The sequence below is a fragment of the Dunckerocampus dactyliophorus genome, chromosome 19 (assembly GCF_027744805.1).
Source record: "Dunckerocampus dactyliophorus isolate RoL2022-P2 chromosome 19, RoL_Ddac_1.1, whole genome shotgun sequence".
Lineage (NCBI taxonomy): Eukaryota > Metazoa > Chordata > Actinopteri > Syngnathiformes > Syngnathidae > Dunckerocampus > Dunckerocampus dactyliophorus.
The window spans coordinates 424,054-441,146 of NC_072837.1; the positions used below are offsets into that span (position 1 = coordinate 424,054).

The following is a 17,093-nucleotide window of genomic DNA, read 5'->3' on the forward strand; positions in this document are numbered from 1 at the left end:
TTGAAGCATCTGCAGTATGGATATTGATTTAACGCATGGATGAATGCTGGGAATGTTACAAGGAGAGCAGCAACTTGGGGGGGGGGGTGAGGTGTTCTCTTGGAATGTAAATTCAAGATATATATATATGAATATTTTGCTAACCTTATTGGTTGAGAGGAGAGAGAAAGGAAATATTTGAAAGAGCAGAGCAGGCAGTGCTGCATTGTTCAAATACTTCATGATGTATCTTTGCAACATTCCAATGTGTGTGTTTTACGCAACTGGAAGGACGCATGCAAGCTGCTTTCAACTACACGTTGTACAGTTTTGAATGCATACTGTAGTACTGCACAGTACTGCTAAGTGTACCACAATGGAGGTGTGTCCTTGCACGGATGCCAGCGAGAAATACTAGTGTGCATGTGTGTGTGTGTGTGTGTGTGTGTGTGTGTGTGTGTGTGTGTGTGTGTGTGTGTGTGAGTGAGTGAAATGTAAGGTGGTCTGAGATAAAGGGAAGAAGGAGAAGAAGAGACGGATGATAGCGACAGGGTGTCCCTGAGACAATGATGTTAGCACAGAATGAACACTGCAGGAATCAGTGGCACGCTAAACCCCGCCGTCGTCAGCACTGTGACTTTCTCTCTCTCTCTCTCTGTGTGTGTGTGTGTGTGTGTGTGTGTGCGCGTGTGTGTGTGTGCGCGTGTTTGCAGCGTGGTCCTTTGGGGACGTGAGCCACAGCCTCATTTATTGGCTTTCCAAGGACATCTTTTAAAGCGTTGAAAGCACTTCCCTCCATGTGAGGGACGTCCTCGTGCTAACTGTTGACATACGTATGTAGGATCTATGGCCACTTCATTAGGTACACGCTTCCAACGTGGCCCTACCGTCCTATATTGGATATTTTTTTCATCATAGTAATAGTATTCATCTGTTACAGGGTCAAACCGTCACCATTGAGACTAATTTGTTGTGCATGTGAACACAGCCCCCCAGCCCCACCCCCACCCCAAATGAGCTTTGCAAAAGTCAGTATGTAGCAGCAGGTGTTCCTAAAAAAATGAAAGGAACACAAGCAAACCCAGGAGGAGAAGCCGGAGGAACATCATCATCGTCATCATCATCATCCACATGTTGGATTTCCAGACGGCAGCATCAGCGCAGTACAACTTAATCGTAAATCACGCTCATCAGCCTCACAGCAGGGAAGTCGCCTTGTTGCGTTTGGCTTGCAGGAGAAGCACAGGAGTTGGGTGAAGATCTGATGCTGCGCTAGTTAAGCACGTGAGCTCCTCATCAAGCATGCCAGCACCACCCCAAGCTAACACTTGCAGGGACCTAAAATATAGAAAAATGCATTTGTCAACTCAGAAGCTGTTTTTTATATATGCATCAATCTATTGGATTTTCGAGGGATGCAAATACAGGGAATGTTTTGTACAATACTCAGTCCAAGACGATACAGCAATCATAAGTTGCAACAATTGTCAGAAAGAATTGCAGACAACTCGCGTGTGTTGGCTGTATATCAGTATTACAGTATTTACAACAAAAGCTACTACTAGAGAGAGAGAGTGAGAGTTTTTTTTTTATTGTCATGTGCATAGTACAACAGCAGTTATACCATGCAATGAAAATCTTATTCTGTTCATTCTCCCAAGAAAAGAAAGAAAACAAATGAAAGAATAAGAACATAAGAAACATAAACACATAAACATATATACCAATAAATTAAGCAACAACAACAGACGAGACATTAATACAAGTAAATAATACAAATAAATAAATAAATAAAGTGCTATGAGTGTGTGCGTGTGTTGCGTGCGGCGTGTGCGAGTGCTTCGTTGAGGAGCCTGATGGCCTGTGGGTAAAAGCTGTTTGCCAGCCTTGTGGTCCTGGACTTCAAACTCCTGTAGCGTCTGCCTGACGGTAGGAGTGTGAATAATGAGTGTTGTGGATGTGTGCTGTCCTTGATGAGGTTGTGTGTTCTTCGTAGGACTCTAGTTTTATAAATGTCTTGCAGTGAGGGGAGGGCTGCCCCAACAATGTTCTGTGAGGTCTTGATCACCCGCTGGAGTGCCTTCCTATCACGTGTTGTACAGTTACCGTACCAAACAGTGATGGAGGCGGTAAGGACACTTTCGATAGTGCATCTGTAGAAGCAACTCAGGATTGTGGTGGACATGCCAAATTTCCTCAGTCTTTCATTTCAAGCACCATGATGATAAAAAAATGCACATTAGCAACAAATTGTAGAAATGAAATCTAAAAAATAAACGGTATATACGTACAGCACATGAATGTATCATGGCCATCTGGAAAGCACACGTGCTGCTGGGCCGGGCTGGGCTCTATAGAGTGGATTCTGCTATGATTTGTTTAATTCATTTGAGCTCAACCTGTACAGCACAGTTGTATTTTGTTTGTGAAGCAGTAACAATTTGAGTTTGTCTGACTTATTTCGCTACTTATTCATATTTCTGGCAAGATTTTAAAAAGTTGTGGAAGCATAGGAGGGACGAAGCAACTTAAAATCAGCATTATATATTTTTTAGAGGCAATCAGATGAATTGCAAATGTCTAATTTGTCTCCGCCGTTTTCGGCATTATCCCGCGAGCTCGGCTGTCTTCCAACACAGTTCAGTCTTTGTGTTCTATACGTCTGTGTTTGTTTCATGCTGATACAGAATCATACCAACACAGTTCAGTCTCTGTGTTCTATACGTCTGTGTTTGTTTCATGCTGATACAGAATCATACCAACACAGTTCAGTCTCTATGTTCTATACGTCTGTGTTTGTTTCATGCTGATAGAGAATCATACCAACACAGTTCAGTCTCTATGTTCTATACGTCTGTGTTTGTTTCATGCTGATACAGAATCATACCAACACAGTTCAGTCTCTATGTTCTATACGTCTGTGTTTGTTTCATGCTGATACAGAATCATACCAACACAGTTCAGTCTCTATGTTCTATACGTCTGTGTTTGTTTCATGCTGATACAGAATAATATCCAAGGCTTGTGGTCAAAGAGCAAATGTAATCCAGAGGAGTCGTGGTCGTCACTTCCTCTCCATGTTCCGTCAGCGCTGCCGTCCCATGTGAGCTCACGCCATTAAAGTCACATGCAAAGATAATTGGTGTGCTAATCAGACGGTCGGAATTAAAGTGAAGGGAAGCGAGCGGCGAGGATTACTCAGCATGTCATTACTGTTTGAACGGATGCAGCCCCCCTTTTTCTCATCTTCTTTCTTCCTACTAATTTGTTTACAAATGACAACCCAGCAGGGTGTGTGTGTCATTTTATGGTGTGGAGTTCATAATACGTGTTGTTAATGCGTGTTGCACAGCTGACTCATCCGAACTTCCTGTGTAGTATCCAGTATGCTCCTTTCTTGGAGAGCAATTTCCTGTTGAGACGTCTGATGAGCCTGCAGAAGATGTAGTCTTTAATCTGGTTCTGATCCAGACCTGAACGTCAAAATATGTTTGGGTCAGTTGGATCCTAAAATCCTTTTTATTTTGGCTTTGCATTTATTTATTTCATGTTTTATTTACAGTGGTTAACTTCTTTTTCCACTTGTATGACAACCTAAAAAAAACTTGTACTACTTTCAATGGCGTAGTTGTAACGGGGTTAACTTCCTTTTACACTTGACAGATGAATCTAGCACAAGGTAAAGAAATGACAGCTACATCCGCTCAAGTGTTTTTTCTCCTGCTTCTTCCTGGCAGCCTCTCCACCAAGGACATTGAATCGCGCAGCGAGTCCCTGGGCCTGTTCCAGACGCTAAAGAGCAACCCCCAGGCCTTTTCTAGCCACATGAGCAAGTATGTTCTTCCCAGCGTGGAGGGAAGCGACCTGGGCCGCCTGCTGTACTACTACACCCTGCTGGACGCCGCCGGCTGCGAGCCTTACGTGGTCGGCGCCGCCATCAAACCGGAAAGCCACGTCAAGCTGCTCAAGAAGCTTCGAGCCGTGGCCAACGGTAAGTTGGGTCAGACAGATGGATGCTGCTGCTTGAGCGCTGACTAGAACTACTGTGTGTTCAGTAGAAAACATGGTGAATGACGCCAGCGTCGGCGTCCTCTCCAAGGACATCACAAGCACTTTGTCACCACTTCAGCGCTCAAACTTTCTAGTTAAAGGCCTGGAGGAGGTGCGCTGACTCTAGCAGACATTCAAAGGTCAGCGGGTCGCATCAGACGTGTTTTCACGCCTGGCTTGCTCCGTCTGCTCCACGATAACGCCGCAATCTTTCACATCGCTGACACACGCCTGCGTTTAACACTGCCATCTGGACTTATTTACCCTTTAGCATGCACATGTCACATAGCACCTTGTCCACCTTGCCGGATGGGGGGCTAATTGGAGAGAGTCATGTGAACGCTCGTTACAGGCTGGCTGGATAACAACTTCATTTTTATACTTGAGTCATGATTTGGAGTGCATGAGAAACTGGAAAGAAAAACTTGGTGTGTTTGACCACATGCTCATTTATTAGCAAGTATAGTGCACAACACAGCACAGCAGCAACAGAACCAATGTTGGAATAGCTAGTGGTAACGAGCAACGAGCGTTAGTAGCGCTGATGGGTCCCTTGTAAACAAGAGTACTGTACGCCAAGTGCAACCAACGTGAGTGCGTGTTTCATAAGAACTACAGGAGGACTACAGGAAGAAGTTGCTTACAGCCGCTGCAGCTATAGGAGACTCGCTTATTAAGTAAGGTCTTTAACTGGAACATTTACGATATGTTGTACAGGCATTTCTCAAGTGTTCAAGTCCAGCCTTTTATGAGGAAGGAGAGCGAGAGATTTCATCAATTGTGGAAATCAGCTGAATGCAGAATGGATTCCAGCCTTAAAATAGATTGGATTGAAACCCCGTTTGTCCAGCAGGTGGCGACATATGCTGGTCAAAAACAAACAAGCAGGTGGTCCACAGTGCGTGGTGCTAATGTCTTGTTTATGTACCCCTCAAAGGGCCAAGGAGAAATTTGGAGGTCTTGCACCCTTGTCTCGCTACGGTCCATCACCTTTGTCTTTTGTGTGTTGTGTATCCCCCTGCCCAAGAAATGGTGCCCGTGGCCCACAATGCATTGCATGGTCACGTGCAAGTATCGCAAGATTTCGTCTTGGGTGCATGATCCAAGACGGCGGTGTAAAAAAAAAAAAAAACCCTGCGCCAAATTGCACACTAACCAAGCGGGCGAACACAGACCGAGGTTAAATGTGTTTTACGCCATACAGGCACGCCACATTTTTGTTTGGATGTTAACCAAAAAATGCGCTAACCAGGGCAGACGTTAACCAAGGTACCACTGTATTTCATTTCATGGTCAAAGAAATGATGGACGACATACAGCCGCACGCTGGCCAAGTCAGCAGATGGAGAAGACTTGGGTTCCAATCTCCGTTGGGCATCTCCTGTGTGGAGTTTGCATGTTCTCCCCGTGTGTGGGGGGGTTTTCCTCCCACATTCCAAAAACATGCGCATGTTAGCTTCATTGGAGACTCTAAATGGTCCATAGGTATGAATGTGAGTGTGGATAAGTGGTGTAGAAAATGGATGTATGTATGGATCCCCCAGGACACCATCCGTAGTCTCATTAGGAGCATGCCCCGACGTTGTCAGGCATGCATACAAGCACGTGGGGGCCACACAAACTACTGAGAATCATTTTGAGTTGCTACAATGACATTTTAGCAAAATGGACCAGTGTGCTGCATCATTTTTTCACTTTTGTTTTTGGGGGGTCTTTGATTTCCCCCCTCTATAGGGTGATCATTTTCATTTCTATCAAATGATGTGGCATCATTTTGTTACTAATACATCACCCACTTATTATCAGAAAACATATTCAACATCATTTTTCCCCCAGTTTAGATCTGATGTGTTTTCCAAGTGTTCCTTTAATTTTTTTGAGCAGTATACATGCATTGATTACTCGCTTGTTGCTAGGTAGACTGCCCCCATTGGCCCCCATTGGTCCTCAAACAATTCCAATGACTAATGATAACATACTGGAGATAATAAACTCATAATAAAGTCACATCAATTATCAAATTAAAAGCAGGATAGAAAATGAATGGATGGACAACAAAAAAAAAATTCTTTGAAAGGTTTGAATGAGTGACCCGTTTTGGACCCAAAGGTTGCTGCTCTGCATTAAATATAAAATGCATATTGGATGGAGCGAGTGAATATTCATTTGCAGTTTTGTCTGTCTGGAAATGTGTGTGTGCCTTTCATCATGGTTCCGTGTGCGTGCATGTGTGTGTGTGTGTGTGTGTGTGTGTGTGTGTGTGTGTGTGTGTGTGTGTGAAAACATTGACTGAGCCCTCCCCACAGGCAAGCAGGCAGGCGTGCCACTGTTAAATATTTAAAGCTTGGGCAGGCTGCAGTGTTGCCACACTAATGTGTCTGTCTGAGAGCATACATGCTACATTACAACACACACACACACACACACACACACACACACACACACACAGTACATGTAGGACACAAAAGAGCAGCTCATGCAGCCCTTATGTTTGTTGATTTGTTGTATTTTTATGACATACGTCCGTGCATTAGTAGTGAATTATTGCTTCAAGAGCCACCACACAGTAGCAAGTAAATGACATTTGTGGCGCCCCCTAGAGGCTGTGGGGAAAATGCTTTGTAAGCCATGCTAGCATACATGTACTGTAATACAGATACCCTCAAAGTTGTGTCATCGTTGAACAAATGGACATTGATTTATGGACGTTTTGTTTGATGTCAGCCATGTTTGGCAACCGATCTTTCTCAGATTTGGCACACGCGTGCTTGTCAGCCAAATAAAGGTGTGTACCAAATTTGACTGCGATTGGGCGAAACACCATAAAGTGTCACGTGGTGTTTTGTTGAGTGCATTGAGCTGCGGGAGACATTTCAAGTCAGTCCAACTTCCGGGGGTCAAACTTTGGGGTTGAACAACAACGGCACCATGTGGTGTATTTGTCAGAAACATAATAGCACAGGCAACACGGTGGGGGTGCATGTTCTCACTCATTTTTGCCCTTCTGTGTGCAGCAGTTCAGAAGTAGAAGAGTTAGCTGAGGCCACATGTGCCAATGGAGTCACGACACTGCAGGTTTTCTGCAGGTGATCTCATTGATGAGCTCCCCCCCTCCAACTGAAGGAGGTGTTGATCATTAAAATCACCTGCTTTAGCGACCGGCTGGAAAGAAAACCCGGAGTGTTTGACACCCCTGGCGTAAACACTTGCCAGGTTTGCGTCTATCGTGTTGAGTGCGGCATACTGATGGAAATGAATCTCATGCATGCAGGCTTAAACTACCGCCAGCTGACAGACGAGTCCCTGGACCCACTGGTCGCTCTACAACCGGTCCTGACCAGTCAGAACGTGCTGTCCATCTCTAAACTCGCCAATCTTCTGCCAAGGCCCGCTGGTGGCGGTGGAGGGCCGGCAACGCTCTCCCCCAGTGCGGTCCACGCCACGTGGCTGCAGAAGTTGTTCTGGAAAGGAGACGCCCAGTTGCTGAAAAGACCTCCACAGAGCGAGCAGGACTACCTCCATGCTTACGACACCTGCGCCAAGTACCTGGACAGGCTGGTGCCTGCTGACGCTGTCCACTTCCTGGACAACATCACTTTCTCCACAGAGGCGGTCCAACAGGTAAGTGGCATTGTTAGTTTACCTTGTTCAAATGCAAGCTTTTGGAGACAGAGTTGAACCAAAAAAAGACAGCTTCAGTTTGAACCAATTTGAACCAATTGTTTGAAAAAAGTGCCAAAAAAGCTCAGAACCAGTCACAGTGGAAAAGGGACATAGCCGCACCACTGATAGACGTAGGGGAGCCCCCACCCCTGAAGGGGGGAACCCGAGGATAAGATATGCTACTGTTACTTCCTAGGTCGAGGCTTCTTCTTCTCCCACTGAGTCTTACAGTGGATGGGCTGAAGCCCGAGTGCTGAGCTCTGGGACATCTTCCAGACCATTGCTTCACTAACCATTGAAAGTGCAGAAAAGTGTGGCCACTGATGTGTTCTCGGGATGAAGGAACTTGAATGTGTCAACAGACAGGATTCAAATCACGTCTTGGAAAAAGCTTGAAATGAAAAGTTTGGAAAGGCGTTGTTCTTGGCTGCCTTCTTGTGTGTTGAAGCTCCTCTCACTTTCCAGCACCTTCATAGCTCTCATCTCACAGCATCAGTACAGTCCTTACGTGTTTTACGCCATACAGGCACGCCACATTTTTCTTTTATGCCCTCCCTTTCTCTTTCTCTTTCTATTTCTCCCCCCACCTCCCGTGCTTCCAAGAGGGCTAATTCCACCTTCTCCATTTCAGAGGCAATTAAAACTCCAAGTCCCAGCAGGCACCGTGGTCCCACTGGGCTTTTTAACATGCACTTTATCTCTCACCAAGCTGCTGTCAGCTTCCTCTCATCCTGGTTTCTGTCATCTTTCAACCCTTTAAGAGGAAAAAACCTTGACTCCTCTCATTGTTTGACCTTTAACACCCCCCTTTCCCTCATGATGGATCGCTCCATTTCCCACAAGGCCAAAGGGTGAGATAAATGCTTGCTGGACGTATATGTTTTCTTTTTTTGGAAGGAAATGGCACTTAACTGGGCTTTTGCCATCTTTAATGTTTCACCTTGCAGCTTGCATTTCATGTCTACTGGACTCACGCAGCCTCAAGACTCAAACAATAGACGCACTTCCCCCCCCTCCAAGGAGCTCATGTTGTTATTTACAGTGGTGCGGGAAAGGGTTTGCCCCCCCCCCCCTTTCTGATGTCTTTTCATGTTTGTCACACACTTCAATGTTTCAGGGCATCAAAGAAATGTAAATATTAGTCAATGACAACACCACTCAACACTGAAACGTTTTATTATGAAGGGAGAAAACAAATCCAAAGCTATAGGGCCCTGTGTGAAACAATGTTGCCCCCCCCCCCCCACCCCCCACTGAGCTCTATAAGTGTGGAAAAGATTATAAAGCCATTTCTAAAGCTTTGGGACTCCAGCCAACCACAGTGAGAGCCATTATCCACAAATGGCCAAAACATGGAACAGTGGTGAACAGTGGTGAGCCAACCAAAATGACCAAAAGGCCCCACAACAACATCCCAAAAACTGCAGGCCTCAGTTAAGGTCAGTGTTCATGACTCCACCATAAGAAAGACGCTGGGCAAAAAGACCAAAACCACTGATGAACAAAAACATTAAGGCTCGTCTCAATTTTGCCAGAAAACGTCTTGATGATCCCCAAGATGTTTGGGAAAATACTCAAAAGTTGAACTTTTTTGGAAGGTGTGTGTCCCATTGCATCTGGCGTAAAAGAACATCATAGCAACAGTAAAATGTGGTAGTGGTAGTGTGATGGTCTGGGGCTGTTTTGCTGTGATTAAATGGAAGCATGAATTCTGCTGAAGGAGAATGTTGGTGACCTCGAGCTGAAAGCAACTTGGGTTCTGCAGCAGGACAATGATCCAAAACACACCAGCAAGTCCTCCTCTAAATGGCTGGAGACTTTGGAGTGGTCTAGTCCAAGTCCTGACCTGAATCCTATTGAGATGCTGTGGCCTGACATTCAAAAGGAGAAGCCTCCAATGTGGCTGAATGACAACAATTCTGCTAAATTCCTCCCCAGCGCTGGAAGAGACTCATTGCAGTTGTTGCTAAGGGGGGCCAACCACTTATTAGCTTTACTTTCCCACACGGGGTCATGTAGCTTTGGATGTTTCCTCCCTTCATAATAAAAAGTTTCATTTAAAAAGTGCATGTAGTGTTGAGTTGTGTTGTCATGGACTAACATTTACATTTGTTGGATGATCTGAAACATTCAAGTGTGACAAACATGCAAAAAAAGAAGGGAGGGTGCAACACTTTTTCCCACCACTGTATGTCTGAAGTTAAAATGATTGAATGTGGTGAAAGTGGAAACATATTCATATTGCATTTTAATTAAGACTTTTGTGAGCGAGACCGGTTTTTGGACCTTGATATGGTGAAAATGGAAAACAATAACATTTTTATTTGACTTTTGGGAGTGAGACCATTTTGGGCCCTAAAGGTGTAAAGTGTCATTTTTTAAAAATAAATTCCAAATAGGAAAAATGCATGAAAATCAATATGATCAATTATTCACCTGGTCTGGCTGAAATAACCTCACCCCAAACATTCCACTTATTTGATTGAATATGAGATGTTTTCCCCATCCAAGAAAAAAAAACAGTGGCTCCTAACACAAAGGTCATAAAAATAGAAAAAGGTCTGACATTTTAAAAACATGTTACTGTATGTGGTGAAAGTGGGGAAATAAAAAAACCCAAAACAAACATTTTGATTCAGCTTTTATGAGCAGGGCTATTTTGGGAACTAAGGTAAAAAGTGTATGTTTTTGGAATAAACTCTCATTTGGTCCCAAAAGAATAGTGCATCTGAATGAATGTTGCTAGCACTGATTGAGCCATTCAAGAATGTGAGCACCTCATCCGAAATGTTCCATTCCATCAAAGTGCACATTCTTGTGCTTAGGTTTTCCTTGCATATAACATTCAAAAGAAAATCATCAAATAATAAACAACATATCTGTGGTTAGGTTTGAAGTTGGTGAATATGATGCGATGAAAGTAAAAGTCAAGTAAAAATGTGTTATGTTCCACCTTTATTCCGCTTTGTGGGACCGTTTTAGGACCTAAAACCTTTTCTCACTGACTGGGTTGTTTGAAATCTTGCATTATTTCATGTTTCTATTGTTGTTAGGTGTTACGGTGTCCATAAGATTGAATGCAGTGAAAGTGAAAAGTAAAGTGTTCCATTGAGGCTTGAATGAATGAATGAATGGTAGCTGAAGCCATGAAGTGTAAGTTTCTCATTTGCCATAAAGGTAATACGTCTTTTCCGTCTTCAGCTGAGCGTCCAAGTGCGATCCGAGCTGATCCGCCAAGCCACCAAAGCCCTGCGCCAGCTGGGTGAGAAGAGCAGGAAGCGCGGGCCAGAGGGGGCCGGCGATCGAGAGGGGGTGGGTGCGGCGGCGATGACTTTTGATGAAGCCCTGGCGCACCTGCGGCAATCGCAGGCCCACCTGGACACCCTGAGTCACCCGTTCGTCGTGTCGCTCAAAGACAGCCAGCAGGTAGAAAGAAGCCGTCTGCACGACACTTTCACTCTTTTGTGTGCTTTTGAGTGTGAGAAAGGACGTCATCGCTGCTTGATCAAAATGGGAAACCTCAGCGTCGTCTTCTTTGCAACCTGGTCAAGTAGAATACGTACACCGTGCTGTGTCTCGTTAGCCTAAGTCACACTCGTCTACACTGCTGTCATTGCACTCTGTGTGTGTGTGCGTGGAACCATGAGGTTATGATTCGACGAGGCCATGTTGCTATGCAACCATGAGACATCAGTGAAAAGTGGTCATTTGTGACTCCCACATTGTGCTACTTAATAGCATTTAGCACCTGGACCAAAGGAGGAATACATGTGGACTTGTTGTGATGAATAAATTCATTATAAAAATGTTATAACGATTAACCACACCTCCAGGAATAAAAAAAAAAAGATAATATAAAACATAAAGCTTGCGTACGCACAAAATGGGTCCAAAAGGTTGCGTACGCAGTTTTTCCCACCAAGTATGGTACCTGTTAAGGCGCTGCACTTTTTGGAGACTTTCTAACAAACGGACAGAGAAATGAAAAAAACACTTTTGATTTTGTTTTAGTTTTGTTAGATGTTTTTGTTGGACATTTGAGTCATGATGTAAGGATTCAACTTACCACCACCCCAGAACCAAAAGTGGTACAGTCCTATTGTCTTATGTCTTTCTCCATGAACCAAGAAGTAGCCTAGTAGCTAACAAACGGACGGATGGACGCCTTTTCCCCAAATAGGCGTGTTGTCTTACGTCATCCTCCATGAACCAGGAAGCAGCTTGCTAGCTAACAAAAAGACAGACATCATTTCAGTCCCATGCCGTCCCGTCGTCTCCAAGAAGTAGCCTGCAGCACACACAACATCCAAACATTGTCTTTTGGTTTGCGTTCCAGGAGCACCTGCGGCGTTATGGTCGACTCTACGACGTGTCCCGATCCGAGAGGTCAAAGGTGCACGAGCTGGCAGTCGCCATGGCAACCGACGGGCAGCCACTGGAGAGCATGGCAGAGCTCCTGCGGGTTGCCGTAGGTTGCCAGGACCTGTCCGTCAACAGCGTGCTGCAGGACGCCGTCGCCAGAGCGGTCGCCGCACTCAGGTACGACTCTACTCATTTGCGGCTAATGCTAACCTGCTTCCCAGACACATCCTTCCTGTCGCTGCCTTTGAGCGGGCGCTTATTAATCAGACGAGGTGTGGCCCCGCTGACATGTCAGCGGAAATGAGCTAATAATAGGACGGCGGTGTTGACGAAATGGCTGTCAAACACCTCCCCCCGAGACAGGAAAATCACCTTGTCTTTCTGTTTGCTTTCTTCCTTCCCATAAATGAGCTTCACGGTCACACTTTGTCAGACAACGTTATTAAATAGCGTACGCTCCCTCCCCACCGCAACAAACATGTCCTCCTCACGTAGACGCACGGGGAAAATGTGTAGCATGAATGTGTACCTTGCCTTTTCAACTGTTTTACGCCTTTCGTGCTGGAATGGGGTTTCATTTGCGTCTACGGAATTAAAGGCTGAAACCAACACAATTTCTAAGCAATGGCATTCAATACTGTATATTTCAATGCAACAAAACACCCCCGAGAGAAAAATGTGATGAATATCACATTTTACTATTGTTCTGGAATATATTCAATATTATTATTATTATTATTAAATGTGGTGAAGATATTAAACAAATCTTATTCAAAATACAAAACACCACTTTTGTAAAAACAGCAAAAGACTCACAAAAGACTCCAAAAATGAAGACTATTTCATATTTGATGGCTAAACAGCAGAATTGTAATTTAAAATACATTTCAGTTCATTAATATGACGTTGTTGTTGTTATTCTTCTAAATATTATTTTAAAAGTATTTATTACTATTTACTATTTTTTTACATTTACAATCGTGTGGTATTGTATGTTAAATAAATCATTTCATTTGAAATAAACATTCAATTATAAATGATTGTTTACAGTATCATTTATGATCCATATTTGATATATAATGGAATAAAACATTAAATGTATGAATATGAATATGACGTGATTAAATAACATGTAGTAATGTTGTCATTATGGTTGTTAATATTACATATTTAATAGATTTAATCATGTTATTATATTTTAATAGTAGCATTTTATTAAAATTGTGTTATTAAAGTTGAGTCATACAATTATTAATACTAAGACTATTCAAACATTGAAATGATTTGTGTTGAAAAGAAATGAAAGCCAAATGTAGTGTTTACTCAACTTATTTGCATGATTAGAAATACTCCAAAATGCTATTGAAAGTGTAAGAGAAGTGTCACTGGTCCAGTAGAAGGCTTAGAAGAAGCTTTCCAAGCGTGTGAAGTAGCCGTACGACTCCACCACGTCTTAAAAGGAGAGTAAGCATCTGATTAGGTTGATGAACGCCAGCCAATCAATCGCCTTGATGACTCATTTCCTGCTTCTTGCCTGCTCCATGATGCATGATGCACGTTGCACGACGCCAAATGTACTCACGCGTTTGCTAAGATGTGCTGCCATGATCTCACACGCACGCACACAGTCGTTGGACAATATGGAGACAGTGGATGCATCTTGTTCACTCGTGCTCTTCCAAGTGGGTTTTATGCACCCGCTGCTGCCTTTTTGGGTGCTTTTGTGGCCCGGCCGTCCTCAGCGTTGGCAGCTGAACGAGGCTGCCGCTAATGGCCACCTTTTGTTTCTGCATCAGCGTGTGTCTTCTGCGTGCGGTAAAGACGAACGTCCACTGCAGCAGTAAAGAACGTGAGCGTGTGTTTGATATTTGTGTTGTGCTTGTGGAGGCCTGCGGCAACGTGCGCTCCGGGCAGGAGAAATCACCTTTTTCCGTTGTGGAAAATGGCCGTCCTCTTTGCAAAACATCCAGCATGTGTTGCCCAAAGGCTGGAGACCACACAGACTATATAGCGGGGGTCACCAACCCCTCGATCGGGAGCTACCGGTTGATCTTTGGGACTCAACCGGTCAATCCCAAAAAAAGTATTTGTTACATCAGTGCCCTCCCCTCCCGGAGAGCGACCGCTGAACGCGGCCGTATGACTCGCCGCCCTCCAGGCACACGACCTGCAAGCTCCAGCCAGGAGCCCGGTCCCCAAAACCCGGCTGGAGATAAAAGTGCACCGCGCCCGCAACAAAAAGAGCACGAGCACACGACAGTAATTATTCCACGTGAAGGTCTGCCTTCGCTACCTCCAAGGGAAGGCATGAATATCCAGTAACTCCACAGACGTGCACCTCCAAACAGTCTTGGAGCTGCGGATCGTTAGGGCTCGTGTAACGCATTGGCCGCTCTCTCTCCTCAACCACCATCGCTCGCCCACGACACTGAGCCGACGGGGCCAGTTGTAGTTTGCTCATAGAGGCCACGCCGAGAGCCCCACCCTGACAAGATCCACAAAAGTAGCGGTGGCCAAAGTGTGGCTCATTTGTCATCGCGTCAAAGCAGAAACAAAAGCAAATCATTCAACCAAAACAGCAAAAATGCTCAAAACAGAGCAAAAGGCATAATGAGAAAAGGCTGAAATGTTGACGCCACAAGCAATCATAAGACAAAGATTGTATTGAAAGACAAACTAAATGGAAGTAAACCTTTCTACAAAATAAATCAGGACCGTGTCCACACCCCACGCCGTGGATCAGTTCTGTTTCACATATCTATATACAGTATACATATGTCTCCTGGTTGGGGGGGCATCTTGCCTCACAATACAATATACCGTACACTGGATATGACTTTCTTTGTCCAAAAATAGCAATTTATTGTAATATTACACTTTTTGCCCCCCCAACCAAATCTGACTAATTATTACACATATGAGTGTAATATGATGATGATGATGATGATGAGGAAGTTCAAATGTGACTTTCCACTGTGACCTTGACATCCTTGGTGCCCTCAGAATCCATTCATCATTCTAATGGCTTCCAGACAAGTTTTTTACAATAAGGCTGTCCCTGAAAATAAAGTCTTTGATTGTCTCCCCCTCAGCAGTTGTCCCTTGACATCGTGTTCATTTGAAACTCTTATCTTAATTAGGTGTTACGTAAGATGATTGTGGTGATTTATTCTTTTTTTACTATTCTCTTTGTGTGTGTGTGTGTGTGTGTGTGTTAATACAGCAGCGTCTCTGACCGCCTTACGAATCCCACGGAAGCCCTCAGGGAGCTGGAGGCCATGGTGACGGCAGTGCACCACAGTGTGCAGAGAGGGTAGGACGTGATCTTTTTAAAAGTAGCGTCAACGTCATGCTCACACGCACACACACACACACACACACACACACACCTCCTCAGTGACAACGCGGTGACCTCGGACGACCTGCTGGCCTGGTTGCGTCCATTCTGCGGCGAGGCGTCCCTGCCGGTGCTTCCTCGAATCGCCGTGCTGCAGATGTTGGAGAGCAACTTTAGCCTGCGAGACGGCGACGTCCGCCTGCTGCTGCTCTACAGGACGGAGGCTGTGCTCAAAGACAGACAGGTAGCGTGGAAAGGAAGGACGACAGTGCGCATTATCAGGGTGGGAGGATGGAAGAGCTGCTTTCATTTCCTGACTCACTAATTCATGGCCTGAGCTTCTTAATTAACGTGTGAATGTATGCACGCAGCCATTGTCAGCCCAGGTAGACAGGTGTGTGTGTGTGTGTGTGTGTGTGTGTGTGTGTGTGGGCACCGTTCCCTTGAACTAATTGGGCACTCTCCCCACATTTGGCAGGCTTCTGATGTAGCACTCACACACGTGTGCTGTGGAGGAAGTGAACATCCAAAGGGATCAGTTAATTCATCTTTTTTATAGTTTTATTTTGAAAGGACTGTGTGTCGTGAGAGTGTGGCTCAGTCTGGAGAAAAGAGCAACTTTCTGTGCTACCTTTTAAAGGCCTTTAACTGTGTGGCCGGGGGTTTTGTCACCACGTTGGAAAGGATGAATGGTTTTCTTCTCCTGCCGACACACCCGGTATTCCAACACCACCATGCAAGGATTCCTGGTTCTTCTGCTGTGGAAGATGAACATGAAGTAACTCCAGCCTCCTCATTCGTGGAGAGAAATACTGTCTGACCATGTCATCACGCCAAGATCAGTTTGCCAGCTCCATTGACTTCCCTGTATTGCCTTGTTTCCAGTGAACTTTACTTGGCAGAAGGGGAAGCTCAGAGCTAAACTGTCTTTACTTTCAAATGCACGCCAACTGAAAGAAAACCAAGTAACTCCAACCTCCACATTCTTGGAGAGAAGTATGAACACATGAAAACCAGTCGAGTCATTTATTGGCCTGCTAACTTTGCCGGCCAAAGGAACCTCGCTCCGTTGACTTTTTTCAACCAGAGGTGTTGCATTGCCTTGTTTGCAAGGAACGTCATACCCATAGAGCAGTGGCGGAAACAGAGGCGCTTTACTTTGAAATACACAGCAACAGTAAGAAAATGAGGTGAGCCCCCCTCCCACCGTGTTTACAGCCAACACGTCATCTATCTTATGACGTGTATTTAACTGCTGCCTTCGGCCACATAACGTGACATCCTAGACTATGCGGCAAAGACGGATGTTGTTTGTTCCGTCAGTCATTCAGTGCGCAATGAGTCGGTGAAAAAGCCACCACTTCCTGTTTGTGATGCGGCGCAGCAGAGCACCACCGTAGCTGGAAGTAAATAGTGATGATAGCGCGGTGAGAGAGTTGGGTCAACACTTAAAGGCTCGTTGCAAATGACACCAGCGGATGGGGGGGGCACACATAGATTTTGTGACTTCATCATTATTGATGAGTGAAAACAGCTGCTGCTCAAATGTCACCTGTGGCAGGAAGGGAGCGCTTCTTGTGGCATTTCACACACACAAAGGCAGCGTGGGCGCGCATGTGCTCACGCTTCCATTACAGCTGCACCATCAACTCCAGCATTGATTTCATAACATCATGGATATTATTCTTTTCATATTATTATG

At 44.8% G+C, this 17,093-nt stretch overlaps 1 protein-coding gene and 1 long non-coding RNA gene across 8 annotated transcripts in view; one reads left to right on the forward strand and one right to left on the reverse strand.

The window, feature by feature from the left end:
* nbas (NBAS subunit of NRZ tethering complex) overlaps nt 1–17,093 on the forward strand; it is a 131,481-nt gene that overhangs the window by 92,171 nt on the left and 22,217 nt on the right. For 5 of the 7 annotated variants that reach the window (XM_054761778.1, XM_054761775.1, XM_054761777.1 and 2 more), the window contains 6 exons: nt 3,717–3,970; nt 7,301–7,650; nt 10,894–11,118; nt 12,029–12,231; nt 15,278–15,367; nt 15,452–15,635. In XM_054761778.1, the coding sequence (XP_054617753.1) occupies nt 3,717–3,970; nt 7,301–7,650; nt 10,894–11,118; nt 12,029–12,231; nt 15,278–15,367; nt 15,452–15,635 (1,306 nt within the window). The remainder of the gene's footprint in view (nt 1–3,716; nt 3,971–7,300; nt 7,651–10,893; nt 11,119–12,028; nt 12,232–15,277; nt 15,368–15,451; nt 15,636–17,093) is intronic. The other 2 variants (XM_054761776.1, XM_054761780.1) reach the window with 2 other exon arrangements.
* Nucleotides 10,897–16,119, reverse strand: LOC129172234 (uncharacterized). The gene is made up of 3 exons (XR_008566958.1): nt 16,023–16,119; nt 15,444–15,898; nt 10,897–11,920 (listed from the first exon to the last, which is right to left on the reverse strand). It is a non-coding gene; the product is annotated as an uncharacterized LOC129172234 (long non-coding RNA).